The 25,951-nt window shown below is 35.1% G+C and overlaps 1 protein-coding gene across 4 annotated transcripts in view; it reads right to left on the reverse strand.

The window, feature by feature from the left end:
- The window catches only part of LOC110293190 (AGBL carboxypeptidase 4), a 1,191,022-nt gene that overhangs the window by 1,101,132 nt on the left and 63,939 nt on the right, over positions 1-25,951 (reverse strand). For all 4 annotated transcript variants that reach the window (XM_029476352.2, XM_021161009.2, XM_021161010.2 and 1 more), the window contains exon 2: positions 19,144-19,266. In XM_029476352.2, coding sequence (XP_029332212.1) covers positions 19,144-19,266 — 123 coding nt within the window. The remainder of the gene's footprint in view (positions 1-19,143; positions 19,267-25,951) is intronic.

Here is a 25,951-nt window from a genome sequence, read left to right on the forward strand (position 1 = left end):
GAGCATTTTCAGGAAAATAATTAAACATTTAGCCAATTAGCTTCCTGGTGGTAATGGCTATTCAGTGTCCACATGATAAGACAACTTGTAAATGTCAATGTAAATACTCCATTAAATTAAAATGTTGCCAAAGGAGAACTGTCTATGCTGCCCTGTCATTATACTGTTGAATTTCATTATCATATTACCTGAGTTACAGAGAAGCAGAACAACATGGATAAGGCTGTGTGCAGACTGAAGTGTATCAAGGACTTATTAAAAAGAATTGGCATTTACAATTACAGATGTTAAAATCCCAAATCTACAGTTAGTAATCAGACACAAGAAATCCTATGGCATAGATTCAGTATTTAGGCTCCCAAATGACTGAATTAATGATACTCACATTTTAGTAATATACTGATTAAAATGTTTGTTTTATCTAGAAGCATCATCCTCAGAGAGAGACCCATATTAGTGTTCAACCAAAAATATCTGATCATTCAATATCCCCCTTAAGTTCATACCACCATAAAATTAATCACCATAGCATCTTAATGACAACATAATGATCCCCAACAACATTTCCAAATTTCTTCACGTTTGTTAAGACAGAGTTTCTCTGTGTACTTTGAACTGTCCTGGAACTCTTTGTGGTTCAAGTTTGGCCTGGAATGCAGAGAGATCTGCCTACCTCAGAGCGAGTGTAATTGCTTGCTTGCTTCCTTCCTTCCCTCCCTCCTTCCCTCCTTCCCTCCCTCCCTTCCTCCCTCTCTCCCTCCCTCCCTCCCTCCCTCCCTCCCTCCCTCCCTCCCTCCTTCCTTCCTTCCTTCCTTCCTTCCTTCCTTCCTTCCTTCCTTCCTTCCTTCCTTCCTTTCTTTCCATCCAAACATTGCCCCCAGTGCCCACTTCACTGTGTCCTTCGCCCAACCTCACACCCCTTCGTCTCTGAGAGGGTGGGGGCCTCCTTGGGTATTCTCTGCCCTGGCATATCTAGTCTCTGCAGGATTAGCTAGTTCTTCTCCCACTGAGGCCAGACAAATCAGCCCTGCTGGGGAAACGACTCCATAATCAGGCAACAGCTTTAAGGACAGTCCCTGCTCCCATTGTTAGGGCCCAGGAAATACTAGATATTGGGGGGAAAATGGTAATTACTAGGAAATCTTCTATTCTAAGTCATCCATGGCTAACAGTATCGAGGAAGATGTATAAAGATATGGGAAAAAGAGGCCAGGCCTTTGGGTCAAGAAGTCTAAGGTTAAACCCTGGTTCTAATATTTACTAACAAGACTTAAGCATTAACACTAAGATTCCTTACTCATTGTAGTAAAACAGGTACCTATTTCATGGAATTATTAGGAGAATTTGAGATAAGATTTATCCTACAGTTTTCTTACATAGTACCTGGCATATATGTTCATTATTGTTATCCTTAGTCCACTTTCAATACATAAAAATTTCAATTTCTGTACTTTAAAATAAACCTAGATAGATAAAATGTCTTGCCCAATGCAATACAAGTTGAAATTATTTTGACCCTTCCTTGAAGTTAAATGGTACTTTAAAATAACTTCATATCATTGGCTTATTAGCATACTAATGTGCTTCTCTCTTGCCACAAAATCACAACAGTGAAAGTTCTAAGATTTGATACCCCTAATAACAATTTATACTCTTCCTTATGCTTTTTACACATAATAATAGTAGTAGGAATGAGCTTATTGCCCCATTTCTGTAGTGAAATCACTCATCCAGGGAACTTTAAACTAATGTTTCCATCTAGATAGGTCCCAAGTACACATAGATAATGAATTCTGGGTCTTCTGACTTTCATATTATTAGCAGGGAGAAAGATACAACACTGACAGGGATAATTGCCATTCCTTCAATAAATTGCCTCAGTCTTGGTGTTTTATCCTAGAAATTAATAAAGGAAATATAGTGGGAAAAAAAGAGTGAACAGGAAAAGGCCAAGGTATTTTAATGTTATCGCTGTCATTTATAGAATATCTATCATGGCTTGAGTATCTTCAATGTTTTCACACATAATTTTTACAGCATCAAACATATTTTATTATTCCCATATTTTATTTTATTATTTATTACCATGCAAAGTAATGGTAATTTTATTATTTGACTATTTTGTTTCATTTATTAATCTTTTGCTTAATAAATGTAATAATTAAAATTGGCATCAAGACAGATATTTCATTGTGAAATTTTCATATGTTTCATATCATGATACTTTGTTCCTACCCTTTCAAACTGCCCTCCTCAGTACTCCTACATATACTTCTCTGGCCCCTCCTACTAAGTAGTTCCCCTTCTATTTTTCATAACACATACACTTACACACACACACATACATGCACACACACACACATATATACTAAAACTTAATTTTTTAATACATATGTATGTATATATAATTAATTTAATTCTTGATCCTACATGTGAGAGAAAATATGTGACATTTATCTTCCTAAATCTGCCTAATTTCTCTTAACATGATAACGTCCATGTTTTATACATTTTCATTCAATTGTAATAATTCCATTATTCCTTGCATCTAAATTAAATTCCATTGTATATAGAGAGCATATTCTCTTTGTTCAGTCATCTGTTGATGGCCTACTAGGATTGTTCCATATTCTGGTTGTTGTGAATGTTGTAGCAATAAATATGGATATATGAGTAGTCTGCTGGCTCTAGATTCTTCAGAGACATAAGTGGCATGTCTAGGTTACATGACAGTGCTATTTTTAGTTTTGTTGAGACATCTCTAATGATTTGCACAGTAGCTGTGACACAGAACATTCCAAAGGGAAGAGTATAAGGATTCCTGCTTTCTACATTGTCACTAACACTTGTCATTTGTATTATTCTTTTTTATTTAATCTTTGTATTTATTAGTGCATATTAGTTATATGTAATAGATTTATTGTAAATTTTATACATGAGTATAATCAATTTTTATCAGATTTAGGCCTATTACTTTCTCTTGTCTCTCTTCCACTCATGATTCCCTTCTTTCTCAAAACTAATAAACCATCTGTGTGTGCACATGTGCACATGCATGTGCACAAACATGTGTACACCCAATGACTTATTTAGGATTGTTTATGTGAACAAATGAGAGAAGTTATAGAATCATGGGCAAGTTAACAAAGACTACACCAATGAAGAAAACACACCCAGCAACCATAATCACCAACAGTTCTCTTTATTATAGCCATTTTGACAAGACTAGAATATGATGGGCTTTCAATATAATTTTAATTTATATTTCCCTGATGGCTAAAGATATTGAACATTTTCAAATATTTATTAGACATTTGTGTTTTTCCTTTGGGAACCCTCTTTAATCCATTAACCCATTTACTGACTGGATTTGGTCTGGAAGAATTTAATTTTTGAAGCTCTTTATATGATTCCAGATATTAATCTCCTGTTAGATGCATGATTAATAAAAACTTTCTCCCATTCTCGAGGCATTTCTTCATTATACTGATTATTTCCTTTGCTGTATAAGTTATTAGTTTTATATAAACTTATTTGTCAGTTGCTGGGATTTTCTGTGATATTAGAGTCATTTTCATAATGTCTGTTCCCATGTTCTTTGCTTGACTTCACCCAGCAATTTCAGAGATTCTAATATTACACTTCTGTATCTATTCAATTTTAATTGATTCTTCTGCAGTGTAACAGAAATGAACCTAGTTTCATTTTTCAACAGGCTTATATCTAGTCTTCCCTAGCATCATTTCTTGATGATGCTAACTTCTTTCCAACATATATTTTGACACCTTTGTCAAAAATTGGTTACTATAGGAAAATGACATTGTTTCTGTATTCTCTATTTTATTCCATTGGTCTACATATCTGTTTCTATATCAATGTTATCATGTTTGTGTTATATTATTGCTTACTGTGACTTTGTAGTAAAATTTGAGGTCAGATGTTGTAAAGCTAACACCACTCTTTCTGCTTACAATTGGTTTGCTATTTCAGAGTCTTTCATGCTCCCATATGCATGCTGGGACTGGTTGTTGTTGTTGTTGTTTGTTGTTGTTGTTGTTTGGGTTTTTTCCTAATTCTATCACAAACAATGGAATTTTCTTTTTTTTCTGAATATGTAGATTCTTTTGGGAATATAGCCATTTTGAAAACAGTAACTCTGCTGTGGAAACAATGGTAAAAGACGTCTTTCAATATTCAAGAGACCTCAATATTTTCTTCAGTATTTAAAACTTTCATTATATGAGTTTTTCACTCTCTTAATTAAGTTTATTTCAAGATATTTTTAAGCTATTGTGAATGGAATATTTTCCTAATTTCTTACTTAGCTAAGGTCATTATTGCTGTATACAACAGTATGTTGAGTTTTTGTATCTTAATATTTTGCTGAAAATCTTAATCGAGTTGAGTTTTCTTGTAAGCCTATAGTACAAAATCATATCATTTGCAAACAGGGTAATTCTGCTTCTTCTATTCCTATTTGTATGCCTTTTATTTCTTCCTCTTGTTGCTCTAGCTAAGATTTTAAACACTATTTTGAATAATATTGGAAAACTGTTCCTGACTTTACAGCAAACAATTTAGTTTTTTTCTATCAGTTTGATTTATGTAATGTTTATTATATTGACTGAGTTCTTTCTGTTCATAATTTCTTTCATTAGAGCTTTTATAATGAAAGAATGTTGAACTTTGTCAAGTGTATTTTCTGCATCTGTGTGTACGCTTTTCTGTATACTTACTAATAAGCTGTACTGCATTTATTGATCTGCATAAATTGAACCATCTTTGCATCCTTTCAATGAAACCATCATGGCCATGGTGTATAATTTTCATATTATGTTCATGAATTTGTCTTGAATTAATTTTACTGAGAAATTTTGCATCCATATATCATTATGGATTGGCATTTGATTTCCTTGTATTATATACTACTCCAATTTGGGTATCAGAGAGTTTTGGCTTCATAACACAGGCAGGGTAGTGTTCCTTCTCTTTATAGAATAGTTCGAGAAGTATTTGTGTGTTATGTTAGCTTTTTTTAAACTTCATCTATCTTAGTAGTAAAATTGTCCAGCCCTGGGCTATTCTATATTGGAAGATTCTTACTGCCACTTCAATCATGTCACTTTCTATGGAGTTATTTAAATTTTATACACTCTTAATTTAAATTTTATAGAACATATGTTTCTGTGAATTTATCCTATTCTGGATTTGCTAGAATATAAGTTTTTGAAGATATCTGATTTTCTTCTGGATCTCCCTATGGTATCTCTTATAACATTCCTCCTTTAACCTCTAGATTGGTTACATTGGCTAGGAGGTTATCAATCTCATCATTTAAAAGAACCAACTCATTACTAGATTTTTTTCAATATATTGTTCATTTAGTCTCAATTTTGTCATTTAATAACATGATATATAATAGTTCTTGCCATATAAAGTTTTGGGGTTTGACTTGTTCTTGTATCTTTGAAAACTTGAATTACATAAATAACTTATTTTGTATTTCTTTGTAAATTAAGCCCTCACAGCCATAAGCTCTTTTTTCCTTGGGTGAATATGCTTTCACAATCATTTGACTCTACTTTTTTTTTAAGTCCTTCCTGATTTCTTCAATGATCATCTAGTCATTCAAATGGATATTGTTCAATCTGTACATATTTGTGTTCATGGTGTGGTTTCTCTTACTGTTAATCTTTGGTTTTATTACATATTGTATGATATTATAGAAGATATCATTTCACTTATTTTGTACCTGTTGAGACCACCTAGAATGTGTTCTACTTTAGGAAATGTTCTAGCCCTGATTTAAAAGTATTTACCTGTTCCACAGAATATTCTATAGATATCTGTTAGGTCCATTTGAACCACAGTATAGTCTAACACTGAACTTTATTCATTAGTTTAGTTTGAATTAAGTACCTAAAAATGAGAGTGGGGAATTCTATCTGGTTTTGTTTAATTATCTGCTCTGTTATACCTATTGGTATTTTTATGAAGTAAAGATCCCAAATACTTTTGTGGCAGACAAAAATGGCACAGAGATTTCTAGATATTCAAAGAGCACAGGCTCCTATGAAAGAAAATAGTTTAAAGTAAACAATCATTTCCCATAATAAAGTACAAAACTAGAGAGTAAAGTAAAATTGCATAGGTGTATTTTCAAAGCCTAACAATGTCTAATGACTTTAGCCTAAGCTGTGGAACATAAAATCAGCAGGGAATCAAATATTCTGTTTCAAATGCTATAACACTTTTACATAATTATGGTTATTTTTAAACTCTCAGACCTCTTCCCTATCAAAAAAATCTGAGCAGTCTTTTAGTCTGCACATGCAAGCTTTATTTTGAAATGTTAAATGCTGATCAGATACACAATTCACTTACCATCCTGCCATAAAATAACTAAGTGTGACCATGCTCAGTAAACTGCTAGGCTAGCAACACTTAGGAGATGCTGATGTTAACTATCACCTTTGAATCAGAGCTTCTCTTAAGGCTCAGCAAATTGTGTCAACTATTAGGACTCAGAGCCATGAGAAGCAGTGGGTACTAAGTGACTTGAAAACCCATGGTCACCATTTACAGAAAGCTCAAGAAATTACTGATGAAAATTTCCTCCACTCAACATTCAAGATTGACTCAAAAAGGATCACAGATAAGGCAAGGGAGTTCAACAAGAGAAAAATCTATTAAAAAGTTGTTTGTTGAGATCATCAAAGGGCTAAACTTGGAGTGATAGGGTGCATAGCACTTGGATGAGAGGAGGGCAACAAGAAGACAACCATATAAACCAGGAGCGTAGGCAAACCAAACAGGCTAAGAAACATGATAGCAGTCAAAAGAGTTTCTCTAGCAAACTCATAAAAATACATATTGCCATTACTGCAGATGGATTAGTATTACTGTGAAAATGCCCATCTTACCAAAAGCAACCTAAATATTCAATCCATTCCCCATCAAAATTCTAACATTCTAAAATTCTTCACGGACATTGAAAAATCTTCAATTTCATATGGAAACATATACAAAGAAAAAGGCTAATAGACAAAAAAATAAACCTGAATAATAATAATAGGACTATTAGAAGTATTACAAACCCAGATTTTATGTTGTATTACAATGCTTTAGTAGTAAAAAAAAAACCATATTATTGGCATAAAAATACATGCATTAATGTATGAAATAGAACTGAGGACACAGACATAATTCCACACATATATGGGTACCCGATATCTTTATAAATAAGAAAAAATATACACTGGATAAAAGACAGAATCTTCAACATATGATGCTGGTCAACTGGATAGCTGCATGTAGAAGAATGAAAGTAGATCCATATTTTTAACCCTATTAAAATTTCAACTCTAAATGCATCAAGGGCCTCAACATACCACAGATATGATAGAGAAGAAAGTAGGATGAAGTTTAAGCTCACTGGCACAGGACAAGACTTTCTGAGCAGGATCCCAATAGCATTGACAATAAGGCAATAAATGGGACTTCATAAAGCTAAAAAGCTCTGAACAGTGAAGGACACCATCATTCAGGCAAAACATCAGCCTACAAAATGGGGAAATAGATTTATCAATTATACATCTAATAGAGAGTTAAAATCTAGAATATATAAAGAACTAAAAAAGCTAAACACTAAAAGATAACCCAATTAAAATGTTGTACAGAACTAACCAGAGTTCTCAAAGGATGTAACAAATAAATGGCTGAGAAATACTTTTTAAATGTTCAACATTTTCAGACATAAGGACATATCAATTACTACTACTTTTGGATATCATCTTATCCATTAAGAATGGCCAAGATCAGGAAAACATTCTAGTGAAGATGTGGGGAAAGACAAGACTTATTCATTGGTAATGTGAGTGCAAACTGGTACAGCCACTATAAAAATTGATGTGGAGATTCAACAAAAATCTGAGCAATGATTTACTGCAATATCCAGCTACACAACTCTTGGACAGATACCCAAAAGTACTTTAAATCTTACTACAGAGATATTTGTATATTCCATGTACATTTCTGCTTCATTCATAATAGTCAGAAATTGAAAACATCCTAGATGTTCACTGATTGATGAACAGAAAATAAAAATATGATACATTTACACAATGAAATATTACTCAGCATTTATAAAAAATGAAATTATAAAATGTGCAGGTAAATAGAACTATAAACAATAATACTAAGTGAGGCATTCTAAAACAAAAAAACAAGTATTTCATATTTTCTTTTATATGTGGATGTAAGTTTTTAAGCTCTCCATATTCATGGTTAAATAGAGGAGAAATGGTGTTAGAAATAAATGAAGAGAAAACTAGAATAAGAGGATTAAATGTGGTCAGGGATGGAATGACATGTTAAAGAAAGGGATGTGGGGGGAAACACTAAAAGGTTTTTTGTTTGTTTTTGTTATTGTCATTTTGGGTTTTTTGATGTTTTGTTTTTTGGCCAGAGGTGGGGTGTCTTTCTGATCTTTTGTAAAAGTAACTTTTATTCTCTTGTAGTAATTGTTGTCTTGAAGGTTTACTGCCTCCATCCCCTAAACTAGGCCTAGTCCTGGAAGCTTCTAGACTCCATACAATCTAATTTAGGCCTAGAATGGTTTCAGTCCCTGAGATTTACTGCTGAATAAGTTCACCCTTCCTAGCTCTTTATCTGGTTGCTATCCTCTCCTCTCCTCACCCCCTCCCACTCCCCTTCCCCCTCCTCCTCCCCCAGCTCCTCTCCTGACACAGGAGACTGTGACACACTACAGCTTTCATGGCAAGATTTTTTTGTTGTTGTTTTGTATCTTTTCTTTTCTCTCCTCTCCTCCTCTCCTCACCTCTCTCCTCCCCTCCCCTCCCCTCCCCTCCCCTCCCCTCCCCTCCCCTCCCCTCCCCTCTCTCTCTCTCCTCTCTCTCTCTCTCTCTCTCTCTCTCTCTCTCTCTCTCTCTCTCTCTCTCTCCTCTCTCTCTCTCTCCTCTCTCTCTCTCTCTCTCTCTCTCTCTCTCTCTCTCTCTCTCTCTCTCTCTCTCTCTCTCTCTCTCTCTCTCAATCTCTCTCTCCCTCTTCTGAATTGTTCTGCTTGGCCTAAAGCTAACTCTGGCAATATGCTCTAATCTTTTCGCTCCTTTTCATTCTCTGCCTCATTCTATCTTCCCTTGCATCTAGCTTGTTCTCTCTCTGCAACCTATCTCTGTACAAGTGCCCCAGTAAAACTGCCTCCTCCTTTCTCTGCACTGTGCCCTTAGCTTCACTTTCTTCTCTATTCTTGTATGATCTGAGTATATCCTATTCTGTCAAACCTTTCTCTGATCCATTACTTTGTCTGCCATTCAATTGCTATCATTTTTAAACATGGACACTTCCTTCTACAAACTAAATTTACCTTTATTGTTTGGGATTAAAGGTGTGTACTAAGGGCTGAGCCACACCACAACCAGAAACAGGGTTTTATTTTCAGTGAATAACACAATCTGACAATGTTCACAGCATGAACAAACATTGCAGCAATCTTTTATTCATTTTGATTTTCATTTCTTTTTTGCTTTCTTTTGTTTTGGAGAGAGAGACAGAGAGAGAGAGACAGGGAGAGAGGAGAGAGAGAGAGAGAGACAGACAGACAGACAGACAGACAGAGAGGAAGAGGGAGAGAGAGAGAGCATGAACTTGGATAGGTAACGTGGAGAGGATCTGACAGGAGTTGGAGGAGGGAAAGGTTTGCTCAAATTAGGTTATATGGAAATTTTTTAAAAAAATATCCAGCCGTCTTCCTTTTCCTTGATTTCCAGTCTTTGTGAAAGCCACTCCTGGGCTAAAACTAATCAAAGGTAAGCTGACATCATGGGCGCCTGGAAAATGTAATTTTTAGGCTTTAGTCCCATTTAAGTGTGTAGAATTGGACTAATTTAAAGCAGGCAAATGATAAGCATAAGATGTTCCATACCTTCAGATCTCAGGTCAACAGAATATTATAACCACCTATATTTTATATGGGTTGGTTAATTAAAAGTTGATTAAAACTTGGTGTGTCATGAACTGTACACAGTATACCTTTTGTCCAAACATCTTCACTTGCAAATGATCATAACAATGAGTCAGTGGTCTTGTTTGAGGTCTCTGGTTTCTGCTACACTATCAATACTAGATCCTCACATGGTCTTCTCTCAGAAATACTGTTGTTGTCCTGTGTCCTGGAGGTGCAGAAGCTTTGGATTGGCCTCTTCATACATTCCAGCAGTTAATTGAAGGGATGGATGTTAAGATGGACCAACTCAAAGCCCTGGTTCTGGTCCTAGGTGGTAGCTGAGTGGTCAGCCTGCCAGCACTTTTACACCTCTGCCACCAGGGTGAGCTGTCCCACTTTGCCCAGGCAAGGGGTGGGGTCAGCCCTCACATTGTGACACTCTACAGCTTTCATGGCAAGTTATTTTTGTTGTGGTTGTTTTATATTCTTTTTCTTTTATGTTTTTCTTTTTTGGAGGGGAAGGTAGTCTGCAAAGGTGGGGTGGATATAAAGGGACAGGGAGATGAGGGAGTGCATGTTTGTGATATTCACAAATAAAAAGATTTTTAAATTAATTAAAAATTAAAACTAAAGTTTATTATCAAACTGTGACTATTTTGCGGAACACGAAGAACAAAAGCAAAGGCAACATCGTAGTTTTACTAATTAATGTAATTCTTTAAAACCTTATTTGAAAGTGAACAGAAGCAATAGAAGATAGAAAAAAGCCAATTATAATAAAAATTATCATCTTTCTGGTTATCATCTTGAAAAGTTGTAATTAGACTTTAATATATATACTTAATTGCTCATGTAATACCTAAGTCCTTATTAGAAAGAGTTGGGCTACAAACAAACTCAACCAATCATAAATATATAACATACATATAATACATATGTATATATGTATGTATATATGTGCACATATATATATTGAAATAATGTGTTCCCTTCCTTCCTGTTATCTTAATACTAGTGCATAGAACTTTCTGTGAAAGTCTCCTTTAAAGAAGCCTCAGATTATCCAAAGAGAATATTTGAACATGCATATAAGTGGTGTTTCAATAAATACTATTTGTATTTATCTGTCTCCTTCCCTCACCCCCAAGATTTTAGGTTCAGGAATGATAGAATAGAAAATTCCACAATCACAATTACAATACCCTTAAAACTCCAAAAATCTTGAAGGAATTCCCATCCCTAGTTGAGAAACTATTGGCATTTGGTTGCTGCTAGAAGGAAAATCAGTTTTGTTTAATGAAGTATAAAGTACTCAATATATAAACTACATTCTAGGCTGAGCTCCATGTCCAGGCATAGTCAGAAAACACAAACTGGAATTGATAGAGGAGAGTTAAAACATTATTCAGACAGAAAAACAGACAGACAGACAGCGACATACAGAAAGATAGAGAGAGAGAGAGAGAGAGACAGAGAGAGAGAGACAGACAGAGAGAGAGAGAGAGAGAGAGAGAGAGAGAGAGAGAGAGAGAGAAAGAGTGTTAAGATGTTTGGATAAGGGAGAGAACAAATCTTAGAGGAGTTGGGGGTGAATATAATCAAATTATATAGTATGCAAATCTCAAATAATAACAAATATTTAAGTTTAAAGCCCCTCCCTTTGTAAATAAGATACTCATCTCATTTCTGTGATAAGGAGTAAAATGAATAGAACTTTCTGACACTATGAAAGCTAGCCAGTAGAGATTAAGTCTATATCACCTTAAATTCTCCATGTTTTAGGATTCAAGTAGGTTGTGTCCTCAGAAATAAGGTTTCACCATCAAGCTTTGGAGGGTAACCAAAATGAATGCCAATATTCTATAATGTTCGGGAGTCTCTGAGTCTCCACTGTTCAACAACTCCAAGAGATAAGGGATTCCTTGAGGTTTTATTTAATGGCACTTGGTGACTATGAGGGGCACTGCTCCCCCACATTTAAACTCTTTTTATATAAATATGAATGTTATTACAAATATATGAAATAAACATAAATATACAGTAAAGGCTTCTAGAATAGAAGGGTTCCATGCAACTCTCCCAGGTCTTCTGTTCCTTATCCTTTCCTGTCCTACCCCTTCTCCACCACACTTAACCCTTCTGGCTCCATCACTCCTCCTTCCTTTCTATACTACTGTGTTCAACCCCTCTCTCCTGAAATGCTCCTCCATAGCCCTCCTGACTTTCCTTATTTCCATTAATATTTCAATTTAAGGATACATAACTAAAGATTCATATGACATTTTTCTTTCTAGGTTTGGGTTTTCTCACCCATGATTATTTACAGTCCCATTCATTTACTTGCAGATTTTATATTTTCATTATTCTGAACAGCTGAATAATGTTCTATCCCCTGAATGCACTATGTTTTCATTATACATTCATCAATTTATGGACATATATTTCTTACCTATTTTTCAATGAACACGTATAGGTACAGATGTCCAAGAGTTGTACAGCTCGATCATATGGTAACTCCATTTGTAGCTTTTTGAAGAATGATCATACTGATTTCCACAGTGGCTACACTAGTTGTAAGCCTACAAACAGTGATTAAGTGTTCTCCTCTTCCCAGATCCATACCACTTATATTGTCATTTCTTTATATTAGATATTGTTACTGAGATAAGATGAAATCTCAAAATGTGATGAAACTATGTCCTTATCTTTCACCTCATACAAAACTCAACTCCATATGGATAAAAGAACTCAACATGAGACATGAGATACATAAATCTGGTAGAGGAGAAAGTATAGAATACACTTCAATTTACAAGTACTGAAAAAGACTGAACAAAATGCCAGATGTACATGCAAAAGACCAGTTATTAATAAATGGGACCTTGTGAAATAGCAAAGGACACCATTATTTCAGCAAAGAGACAGCCTATAAAATAGGGGAAAAGCTTTAGTAACTATATATCTGATAGAGGGTTAGGACGTTGAATATATAAGTAATGTAATTCTATTTTAATTAAAAGAGAAAAAACAGAAAACACTAAACATGTAGATACTTTTAAATGGTAAGTATACCTAGTCATTTTTTTAAGTCTTTGCGAAGAATCTTCTCCATTTTAAAATAAATATATCAAGTAATTCTTAAGATAAAGTTTAAGATTAAGATAAAGCTAGGACTGAAATCCAGGTCACAATGTTTCAAGTGTAATGTTATCCTTTCATATAAAGCTATGTGTAAATTATTAACTAATACTCAAAATATTTCTATAAATCTAATAGCTCTTAATATCAAGATAAACAGGGTACTATATTTCCTTAGCCTAAAAAACATGACATAGAAAGGTCAAGTGCACCATTCAATATGCTCATAATAGTGTATTCCAGCCCGAATAGCATTCTCTTCTACCTTAGTGTCTATATTATTTATTTAATATCTGTGTATTTCTCTGACAAAAGGTCATATACTGAAAAATGACAGTCTTAGGGCACAGTGTCTTTAAGGAACTATTAGGCCATAAATATGAAGCACTTATGAACAAAATTGGTGCTCGCATTCAAGCCCTCTTACCTTTGTCTTACATTATAAGGCTATGTTGAAAACACCCTGAAGAACTAAAATGGAGACTACTAGCAGACACTGAATCTGCCAGGGGCCTCAACCTTAGATTTTCTAACATCTAAATCTGTAAAAAAAAGTTTATTATTTAATACACATAATTTATAGTATTTTTATTGTTATAGTCTAAACACTGATAATGAACTAATAGTATAATCATGTGTTTTCCCATATGTCTGATGTTCTGAAGTCTGTGAATTATCTTTGCTCGTATCTTGTTTAATATTAATACATATCAGGCAGTTGTCATGAGCTTGCAATTATTTATTTGCATACTTGATTTCCAAGATAACTCACAGAAAAAAATGTTGTTTCACTTTTACACACACACATTTGGTTTCCAATGGTGTTGTATAAACAGTCCAATTATACCAACTCAGCATTTTATGAAGATTTAAAGCCATAGGGATAAACTACATACACAGTGCTATAATACTGATATTTAATATCAAATGATAGAAATCTGAGAGGTTATGTCTTCTAATATCCCTAGATCTCAACATTTTAATTTCAATAGATAAGTTCTGGGATCCTAAACATGGAGAAGCAAAGACAACATATCTTCTGCTATGTTCCATCTAAACACTAGACTCATCAAACACAATGATAAAATAAAATTAGGATTTTAGAACACTATTTTCTTTTTAAATGCTTATTATGTTATTTAATGTGTATGGGTTTTTTTACCTGCACATAGGTCTGTGCACCACAGAAGTACTTGGTGCTCAAGAATGGCAGAAGAGAGCATGATATCCTCAAGAAATGGATTTAAAAGGGTTTGTGAGCCACCATACGGGTACTGTGAATTGAATCCTGGTCCTCTAGAAAAGCAACCAGCACTTTTAATTGAAGAGCCATGTCTCAAGTCCCATAAGTCACTAGTTTATTGGGTAGTGTGTTATTCAGAAATTGGACCTGAGATACTTCCACACCATTAATTTGAGTCAGGTTTTGGAACAGGTAAGGCTCTTTCCTACTACATAAGGAAACAGCTTAAAATACTTAAATTTTTAAAACGTTTACCTAGTCTGTAAGATCTAACCAATTTGTAACATTAAAAGCAAAGGAGATATATAACAGTAAATAGATTCTGAAGATACTAGGCTAGGAGAAAATTATAGCGTGATAAGAGATCATTGATATGAACTAAAGATTTAAGGTACTAGCTAAGACATCAGAGTCTATTCTAACCCTCTCCTATGATATTCATTGGAGAGCAATCCGAATCAGACACCACAATTAGGAGTAGAGGGGTTAAGAACTATCAAAACATAGAACTGCTCATAAGGAATCCTGTTTTGTCTTTTGAGCCTTGGAAACAAGAAATAAATTTCATGTAGAACTTCTATTGCCAGTTTTAGTCAACAGAAGACAGACATCCATGAATTTCTCAATGATACTAATGTCCATTCTACTGGTATATTTTTATTGCTGTCATAAAAGAAAACTCCTCTGGGTCCTTTTGGAAAATATAGCTAGATAATGGATTTTCTGGTCTCCTGTAATAAATTCATTCTGCCTGCAATATAGTTGTCATGAGTCCTTATAATCCCTTGGCTTATATCTGCATTGATCAAATTTCTGTCTCCACCTTCACTGGGTCATTGTTCTCATATACATGTGTATCTCTAGCCTCTCATTCAATATAATAACAACAAATATTGCAATATAACCCCACCAAACTGTTCAAAATACATCCAAAGAGGTTCTCTTCTTAAATAACAAAACACTTGGTCACCGAAGAGCATATATCTTTTGAGGGAAAAGAAGAACCTCTATACTACTGTAAAAGACAACTCTACACTGCATTGTATACCACTAACAAAAAAAAATTATAGACTTGAACTTTGGTGAATAGAATTTAAATGCTCTAATAAAAGGGCTATTTCTGTGAAGGAATAGGTATGTTAGTTTGAATGTGTCAACCGTGTGTGTGTGTGTGTGTGTGTGTGTGTGTGTGTGTGTGTACATACATATACACATATACACACATACATACAGATAAAGATAGAGATAAACATCAAGGTAAGTAAGATAACTGAATAGACAGACATACGCAGAACATACTTATTATTTTAAAAATAGAGCCAAAGCAACAAGCATATAACTGCATATTGAGGTAGATGACTGCAGGAGAATGCAAGAGTTCTAGAAATCAACAGTACCCAGAATGAAGACCAACTACCCTAAATCAGCTAGAATAAAAAATGAAGTAGCATGTATCAACTTACAGGCACAAGCAGAAAGTTTCTAAATAGGACTGCAGTACCTGTAGATTTCATAATCTCATTTTTCTTAACACTTGAATGAAATCCCATCATGTATAAGTACATTTCTTTATACATTTATCAGTTGTTGGGCATCCAAGGTGTTTCCATTTCCTACATTTATCAATAGAACAGCAATCAGCATGGGTGAGCAAGTATCTTTGTAATTGGATATATAATGCTTTGGTTATACACTAGGAGTGGTATAGTTAGATCATATGGTAATTCAATTTCTATCTTTTTGAGGAACCTCCATGCTGATTTCCATACTGTAAGACCTGAGAGTACCAGACGTGTCCTCCAGCTTCTCAGGACCATGACTCTGGCTTGTGTAGGGCAGAAATCTGAAACCAGAACTCCAGTCTAGTGAACTCAGAGGTCAGCAAATAACCCAAGTGTTAGCTACAGTGCTTATATGGTCCCTTGAGGACTGGAGCTTTGGTTCTGGTGGTCAGTGGGGTCATTGAGGGTTTGGAGTTATGATTTATGAGGTTATAGCAGTCAATGGAAGAACTGGAATCTATAGTGTAATGATTCCAGAGATTACTAGAACCTGGAAGATCTAACCACAGTCCTCAGAGACTTAATAGACCTCACTGGGTCACTTATGTATCCTGCCTCCAGTAGGTATATAGAAACCAAGTGGTGATCAAAGTTTTGACTCCATCCAGTCACCTTGATGCTGAGTGTCCAATCCTACCCTTGATCTTATGGTCACATAGCGAAGAGAGGATCATTTCAGCAACACGTCTGATAATTGATAACAAGTCTTATCAGTTCTGCTAGCCGGATGTCTTTAATGAAAATAGAGGAACCTTTTCTCAACAAAATACTTGCAAACAGAATTCAAGAACACATTAAAATTATACAACAAGAGAGAAACTATGCCTGTTACTGTAAAGAACCTACAACCACTAATTAACAAACCACTATAACCTTTAACAATAATTTATAAACATTTGTCCTTATACCTTATCAGCAAGAAAAGTTTTCTCTGCAATAAACAGAGACCACTTCAGAGAACAGAAAACAATAAAACCCTAGTCCCAATAGATACATCTACAAACTATTCCTGCACCTCAGACTCAGGGAACATTGTGGAACACTATGAACTTCATAGATGGCAATGTTGTGTCATAATGTCAAAAGGTTATACATACCTGGAAGTGAGTTTATAACACAACTACGTATAATACAAGATCTCACCAGAAGAAAACCCAATCTTATATGCTGGGTTAAACTGCCTAAATAAATCCTTGAATTAAACTAGATCATATGAAATCTGTATATGCCAAACAAATTATTTTAAATGGCTGCTGGATTGTGTTCACCAATAAATGGTTAACAATATTTCTCAGTCTAATGGAAAGGATGTTACAAATTATACTCTCATGGAATATATTGTTGCAATGCTGTTCACATATAAGAGAATCCATTAGGAAGAATTATTATATGTTTTATTTTATTTATTTATTTTTATTAGATATTTTTTATTTACATTTCAAATGTTATCCCCTTTGCTGGTTTCCTCTCTGAAAACTCCCTATTCCCTCCCCCTCCCTCTGATCACTAACCCACCTACTCCCTCTTCCTGGCCCTGGCATTCCCCTACACTGGGGCATAAAGCCTTCACAGGAACAAGGGGTTTATCTACATCATAGAACTGGATCCCAGAAAATCAACAAGTACATTTTTGTAAATTTACATATGATTTCTAAGACCTCATACCATGTTTTTTATGTACACATTCAAATAAAGGGCCCTGTCTGCTGTTTCTCTCATGACAGTTAAACGTATGTGATAACCAAAATGAAACAAGTGACTCAGATTAAACATGTGTGAGAGGCTGTTTCTGTTTCTGGATATTACAACAGATGCAATTGATACAACCAATTGTCTGCATGTTATAAAACAGGTATTAATAATTCAGTAATTATGTTGTCATGTTGGAAAATTTCTTACACTGAGCCTTCTGGTAAGGTATAAAAATCTGGATTGTTCCCAAGGAAAAGACACTCTTTAAAATAAATATGTATTTTATCAGGTTGTAACTAAATCAAAACACTCAATTGGTAAAATAAGAAAAAATTCCACTTTCACAATATTGGCATTATTGTAAAGGGCCATTGGGCCCTTTAATAAGGTAAAAGTAATGAAAGTAACATTTGGTAATCAAGTAGAAACCAGGAAAAGGAACAATTACAAGCTTGAGAAATATAGAAAATACTGTTCCTAATTATGTGGACATTATTCAAGTTTGACAAAAAGAAAGCACTGCGTGTATTGTGTCCTCTCAAAATTGATATTCGTATTAAAACCTTTATCCCAAGTATCTTACAATATAAATTTACTGGTAGAAATGTACTCAAGTTTGAAATTATTTAAGTACACATAATACAATGATTGGCATCTTTATAAAAAGTGGAAAGTGAGGATATACAAACATAGAAAATACCATACCATATTAAGATAAAATTCAAAATTGGGGTGTTTCTACAAGCCAATAAATACAAAATTTAATAACAAATCACCAGAAGCTAGGGAATAATCACTAAACACATGACTCCACACAATGTGTGTAGGAAACAACACTGTGAATGCCTTATCTCAGTTTCTGTCCAGCAAAATCAAGAAACAATGACTTCTGCTCACATAATCCATTCTTTTTACAATGTCTTGTACATCAGCCATATAAAGCAAAGACAGTGTGGAATTAAAATTAAAAAAATATACATCATAAACAAATTTCCATTTATTTACTATTAAAAATCTTCAACGTACATAGAACTGTCATATAATTGACAACGAGCTATTTCTTAAGAGAGACAGATCAACAAAAACAGAAATATATATTGTTTCCTAATTGTAAGATTATTTTTTACTTTTGTTTATATGAAATTATACTTGGTAATATATATAGACATATTTTATACTATCATTTAGTCATTTTTTTTAAAAAATGTATACAGAGAAACCTATTTCCAAAAGACCAACTTCCATGACTGTCTTAAACTCATGGAGTATAAAGTAGACATTCAAAGAATTATTGCCAAACAATGTAAGTTTTATTTCAAAATAGCAACACCACTATTACATATTTAATACTATAGAGTAGTGGAAATCCAATGTTTCCAAGTTAATGCAAATTCATTCATAACTAACTTTCCTCCAAAAAAAAAATGTTCCATTATAGTGAAAAACTAAATGGACTGAATCACAATGATTGGTCAGACAGAATTAGAATATGAGAAAACAGGCTTCTTAGACAAACTCAAAACAAGGCTTTTTACAACACTTACCACTTTCAAAGCAAGCATCAAAGGTAAGATGTCCTTTCTTGGGCTGTCCAGAGTATCCATTTGGAAGCACTATGTATTTGTTCACATTCCCTCCAATGGCATCCTCATTTCCTGTATCATTGCCTATTCCAAAAAAAAAAACAAAGAGAAAGTACTAATATTGAACAGATTATCTAAGTGTATTCTGCAATAGAAATCTAATAATTTGATGTAATTTGAAGTTAATTTGAAATCTTATCTCTATCACACACTAACATTGGGACCTCTAGTAATGAGAAATAGAATAGTTAAATCACCTTCCAAGGTGGTTCTATTTTAGATTTAAAGCTATCTGGCATCGCTACTGAAATCTAAGCTATGTTCAGGAGACTGAATTGTAGTGACAATTTTAGAGTTTTGGTTTCTTTAAAAAAAACAGAAATATTTTAAGAATGTTTCTGTTTCAATTCAAGGTGTGGAATTTGGGGCTACTTCGGACTGTCCAAAGCAGCTGACTGTGATTTGCCTTGTGCTCTAGCAGGGTATGATTTTGACATGTGTAGATAGTCTCTGTGATTGTGTGATGATTAGAATTCTAGGGACATTTTAGAAATATATATAAATGCCAAGGCCTGAGAAATAGGGAGGAGTTCTTGCTTTGTAGGTGACAGTTGCTGTTGGTCATGACTTGTCAAGTAGTCATGTGCAAAGAAGAAACAGTAAGAAAAAAAAAATAGATATCTTGACAGCAAAAATCAAACTCACTCCAAGGAACTCCCTAATCAGCAGGAAGCAGTTTAATGATAATGTGCCCCCTTTCAAATTCCTGACTTTATTCAGGAATCTCTTTCCCTTCCTTCTTCCTCTCTATCCTTCTTTCTCTCCTATCCAATAATAAGGGGTGAAACCAAGGGGTTGAGGAAGGATACAGGATGGGAAAAGGAAGAATCCACAAAGTAGCAGGAGACCAACTCATTAATAACTATTATAGTAATCCATCATAAATATTTTTCTTTAATGTGAATGAGGCAATCTTTATAAATACCACTACAGGGTCTACATGTTCCATTACAAAAATAATCTAAGAGTTGAGAGAATCATAAGTTAATTCTATTCAATATACAGAAAAATGAATTGTCCATTACTGACAACAAGAAAAATCCCAGCAAAACACAAAACCATAGTTTTGTCAGCTCTACCACAGAACTGGGACTGCAGGTCAAGCAAAAATATTGTATCAGATAAAAATGAGCCCTTTATAGCCAGGTGTGGTGGCACAGACCTCTAATCCAAACACTCAGGAGGCAGAGGCAGGAAGATTTCTGAGTTCAAGGCCAGTCTGGTCTACAAAGTGAGTTCCAGGAGAGCCAGGGCTATACAGAGAAACCTTGTCTCTAAAAAAACAAACGAACAAAACAAGCCCTTGATAATATAAAATGGGCTGTAAGAGATGAATTTTCCATTACAAGACCTATAAAGAAGAAATACTATATCCTATACAAATGAGAAGAAGAATACTTTTTTAAAAAAATTAAAGATCAGATACAAGAACTATAAGAACATATAATCAGTAGGAGTCACAGACACACTAGCAATCCATATCTGCTTAAAGATGCTTCCTTAACGTCTACCAGATATTTTGGAGAAAGTTTAGGACCAGAACACTAGTTCAGAAAAATGTCCTTTGTGCTACAGTGGCTCTGGATTATAGAAATTTTATTAAATTCTACCACTGTTAGCATCAAAATTGTACAATGGGAAAAAACAAAAACCTTAGCAACTTAGTGGAAAACTGAGAGCCATTTTAGGAAGGAAATAATAAAAGAAAATTCTTCAACACAAGTAGAAAAGGCAAAAATAGTCATGGGCCAAGGATTCTAGCTTATATTTTTTTGCCTAGGATAGAAGAAAAAAGTCTTTGATCAAGTAAAACTCACCAAGTATTTTTGTACTAAAGGAAAAGTACATAAGATCATGAGAACTTCCTCCCAACAAAAGGGTAAATGGATCCATCTAACTGAGAGTATATGAGTACAGGGAGAAAGTAGTCCTAATCTTTCAACCAAGGTAGCAGACACAAAATATAATAAGAAATAGTAAACTACTTTCATAGTATGGGCAGAAACACGGATATCAGCCTTTCCATGGGATTAGAGACATGGCTCAGAAGTATAGAGCATGTATTGCTCTTACAGAGGACCAGAGTTTGGTTCCCAACATCCACAAAAGGTAGCTAACTACCACCTACTCTAAGTGGGATCCAATGGCTCTGGCCTCCTCAGACAACTACATAATGTGAACATAGCCACATACAGATACATATGGACACACAACTAAAGTGATACAAATAAATCTTTAAAACAAAAAGCTTTTATGTGTCACAATGCCTAAGAAAAAATTAGTGGAATGAAACACTGAGGAAAAATTCTCTTATCTCCCCAGACAACATCTTCTGTCTACATAAGGTAACACTAAACGAATTTGAAACCAGAGACAAACTGAAAGAAGTAAAAGCTGAAAGGTAGCTAAAGTCCTCATTAACTTGAAGTGAGTATTTACACAAAGGACCTAAAGAAAGGGGTGAATCAATTCCAAATGAAAATAATGTTTATCTAATTTTCTGATGTCTTACAGTAGGTTTCCAGCATTCAATAGGAAATTGTGGAACATATAAACATTGAGAAAATGGTCTATTCCATCAATGGAATAGAATTGAAGACCCAGAAATGAACCCACATGCCTATGGTCTCTAGGTCTTTGACAAAGGCGCTAAAACCAATCAGTGGAAAGAAGACAGCATCTTCAATAAATGGTGCTGGCTCAACTGGCAGTTAGCATATAGAAGAAGGCAAATCGACCCATTCTTATCTCCTTGTACAAAGTCCAAGTCTACATGGATCAAGGAACTCCACATAAAACCAGAGACACTGAAACTTATAGAGGAGAATGTGGGGAAGAGCCTCGAAAACATGGACACAGGGGAAAGACTCCTGAACAGAACAGCAATGGTTTATGCTGTAAGATCAAGAATCAACAAATGGGACTTCATAAAATTTCAAAGCTCTGTAAGGCAAAGGACACTGTCAATAGACAAAATGGAAACCAACAGATTGGGAAAAGATCTTTACCAAACCTAAAAATAGATAGGAGGCTAATATCTAATACATATAAATAACTCAAGAAGTTGGACTCCAGAAAACCAAACAACCCTATTAAAAAATGGGATACAGAACTAAACAAAGAATTCTCAACTGAGGAATACTGAATGGCTGAGAAGCACCTAAACAAAACGTTCAACATCCTTAATCATCAGGAAAATGCAAATCAAAACAATCCTGAGCTTCCACCTCACACCAGTCAGAATGGCTAAGATCAAAAACTAAGGTGACAGCAGATGTTGGTGAGGATGAGGAGAAAGAGGAACACTCCTTCATTGGTGGTGGGACTGCAAGCTGGCACAACCACTCTGGAAATCAGTTTGTTGGTTCCTCAGAAAATTGAACATAGTTCTACCGGAAGAACCAGCAATACACTCCCGGGCATATACACAGAAGATACTCCAACATGTAATAAGGACACCTGCTCCATTATGTTCATAGCAGCCTTATTTATAATAGCCAGAAGCTGGAAAGAACCCAGATGTCCCTTAACAGAGGAATAGATACAGAAAATGTGGTACATTTACACAATGGAGTACTACTCAGCTATTAAAAACAATGGATTTATGAAATTTTAGACAAATAGATGGATCTGGAGGATATCATCCTAAGTGAGATAACCTAATCACAAAAGAACACACATGACAGGCACTCACTGATAAGTGGATATTAGCCCAGAAGCTCAGAATCCTTCTTAGAATAGGGAAAAAAATACCCATGGAAGGAGTTACAGAGACAAAGTTCAGAGTAGAGACTGAAGGAATGACCATCCAGAGACTGCTCCACTTGGGGATTCTTCCTATAAACATCCACCAAGCCCAGACACTATGGCAGATGTCAACAAGAGCTTGCTGACCAGGAGCCTGATATAGCTGTCTCCTGAGAGGCTCTGAAGTGCCTGACTAATACAGAAGTGGATGCTCACAGTCATCCATTGGCGTGAGCACAGGGTCTGCAATGAAGGAGCTAGAGAAAGTTCCCAAGAAGCTGAAGGAGTTTGCAGCCCCATAGGAGGAACATCAATATGAACTAACCAGTACCCCCAGAGCTCCTTGGGACTAAGACACCAATCAAAGAAAACACATGGTGGTACTTGTGGCTCTAGCTGCATATGCAGCAGAGGATGGCCTAATTGTTCATCAATGGGAGGAGAGGCCCTAGGTCCTGTGAAAGTTCTATACCCCAATATAGGGGAATGCCAGGGCCAGGAATGGGAGTGGGTGGGTTGAGGATCAGGGTGAGGGGGGGGGATAGGGGATTTTTGGAGGGGAAACTAGGAAAGAGGATAACATTTAAAATGTAAATAAAGAAAATATGTTAAAAGAAGAAGAAGAAGAAGACGAAGAAAGAAAAGATAAGAAAAGAAAAGAAAGGAAAGGAAAGGAAAGGAAAGGAAAGGAAAGGAAAGGAAAGGAAAGGAAAGGAAAGGAAAGGAAAGGAAAGGAAAGGAAAGGAAAGGAAAGGAAAGGAAAGGAAAAGAAAAGAAAAGAAAAGAAAAGAAAAGAAAAGAAAAGAAAAGAAAAGAAAAGAAAAGAAAAGAAAAGAAAAGAAAATGGTCTATTCAACTGTTGAGAATATAGGAAACTAACCGGAGATAGTAGTGGTGAGAAAGGAGAGAGAAGGTGTATGGGACTTGTTCTGTTTTTTTTTTTACAAATTTACATGAGCCTGAGTTGTCCAGGAAAAAGAAACTTCAACTGAGAAAATGCTTCAATCAGACTGGCCTGCAGCCAAGTGGGGTATTTTCTTTACTTTCCTTTTTTATTGGATATTTTATTTATTTACATTTCAAATGTTATCCCCTTTCCCTGTTTTCCCTCTGCAAACCCCCTATGCCATCCCTCCTTACCCTGCTTCTATGAGGATGCTCCCCTACCCACCTACCCACTCCTGCCTCATCACCCTAGACTTCCTCTATACTGGGGCATCAAGCCTTCACAGGACCAAGGGCCTCCCCTCCCATTGATGCCAGATAAGGCCCCTTCAGCTCCTTCAGTCCTTCCCCTAACTCTTCCATTGGGGTCCCTGTGCATTTTCTTGATTGATGATTGATGTAGAAAGACCCTGTCTACTCAGCAGAGTGCCACCACTGGACAGGCAGTCCTGGGTTATATAAAAAGTAAGCTGAGCAAGCCATGGGAAGCAAGCAAATAAGTGTTCTTCCACAGTCTTGCTTCAGATTCTGCCTCTGCGTTCCTGTGTGGGTTCCTATTCTAATATCACCCCATTATAGACTGAGATGTGTGCTATAACCCAAATAAACACTTCCCTGCCTAAGTCAGTTTTGATCAGAGTTTTATCACAGCAACAAAAATAGTAAACTAGGGCAAAAATATAATTCTCAAGATATAAGTGTATAAAAATATACTTATTAAAACCAATACTATGTACAATGAATATATCCCAATAAAATATGCTACTTAAAAAAAACTAAACAGAGACAGATAGGAAAATAAGCAGATATGAGAATAACCATTCAACATATTTTTAATTAAGAATTAAAAAGGAAGAAGACACCTCAATTGTAAAAATGCATCCACCAGACTTGCCTAATACAGCCAGTGAGACAAAATCTGTAGAAATGAGGATTTCTTTCTAAAGGATAAGAAAAAGATGTGGTTTTTTGAGATGGAATCTACTTTATGATTATGGTTTGGTTTTGTTCGGTTTGTGGTTTTGTGTTTTGTTTTGTTTGTTTGTTTGTTTTGGAGTTTTTTGGTTTTGCTTTTGTTTTTGTTTTTTGTTTTTTGTTTTTTGTTTTTTGTTTTTTGTTTTTTGTTTTGACAAGGTCTCAAACTGTCTGTCCTAGAAATTTCTATGTAGACCAAGCTGGCTTCAAAATCATAGAGATCTACCTGCCTCTGCCTACCAAAAGTACTGGGATTAAAGGCATATGCCACCATGCCTGGGTCAGAATCTACTTTGAAGAAAGCTTATAAACATCACTGAAATAAAAACTAATAATTTAGATTAGTGCATCAGCAGTTAATACCTGTGTTCCAATTTTAGAGTTTTACTCTGGGCAACATGGTAGCAACAGACTGCATTCTACAGAGATATCTTTTCTTATGATGATATTTTGTTTCATGCTTTCTTGTTTTGTTTATTGAGTCATATACTGACTCCCTAGCCCAGAGTGTCTCAAAATCCTCATGCCTCAGCCTCTTACATCCTGAAGTTATGGGTAAGTGCTACCATATCTGACGAGAAATCTTAACACGAGTTGATCAGTGTAACAGATTTCAGTTGCCTTACTTAAGAAACTAGCAGAGCCATACAAACTTTAGCCTCCACCATGTGATCATAATCACTCAGGAGCTATCACCACTGAGGCCAAGCATCCACCAACAAGACATAGAAACTTACTATGACTTAGATTACTGCTAGCATTTTTAATAATAAAATAATTTAACACACACATATATTACACATGAGTGGCACATTCAAAATGATCTAAAATAAATAACATTTCTAAGGTGCTGAAAATAAAAATATTGTAGATGACTTTACTGAGACATTCTTCTGGAACACAATACATCTGTGGCATGTCTAGATTCTGTGGAATAGATATTAATGAAAACAGAATGTACAGTGATTACTTTGTAAACTTGTAGCACTTAAGTTTGTTTAAATGAAACAAACCAACATTGATGGTATCTACTCTGTAGGAG

This window comes from Mus caroli, unplaced genomic scaffold (assembly GCF_978045245.1).
Source record: "Mus caroli unplaced genomic scaffold, Mus_caroli_1 scaffold_6, whole genome shotgun sequence".
In the NCBI taxonomy this organism is placed as follows: Eukaryota; Metazoa; Chordata; class Mammalia; order Rodentia; family Muridae; genus Mus; species Mus caroli.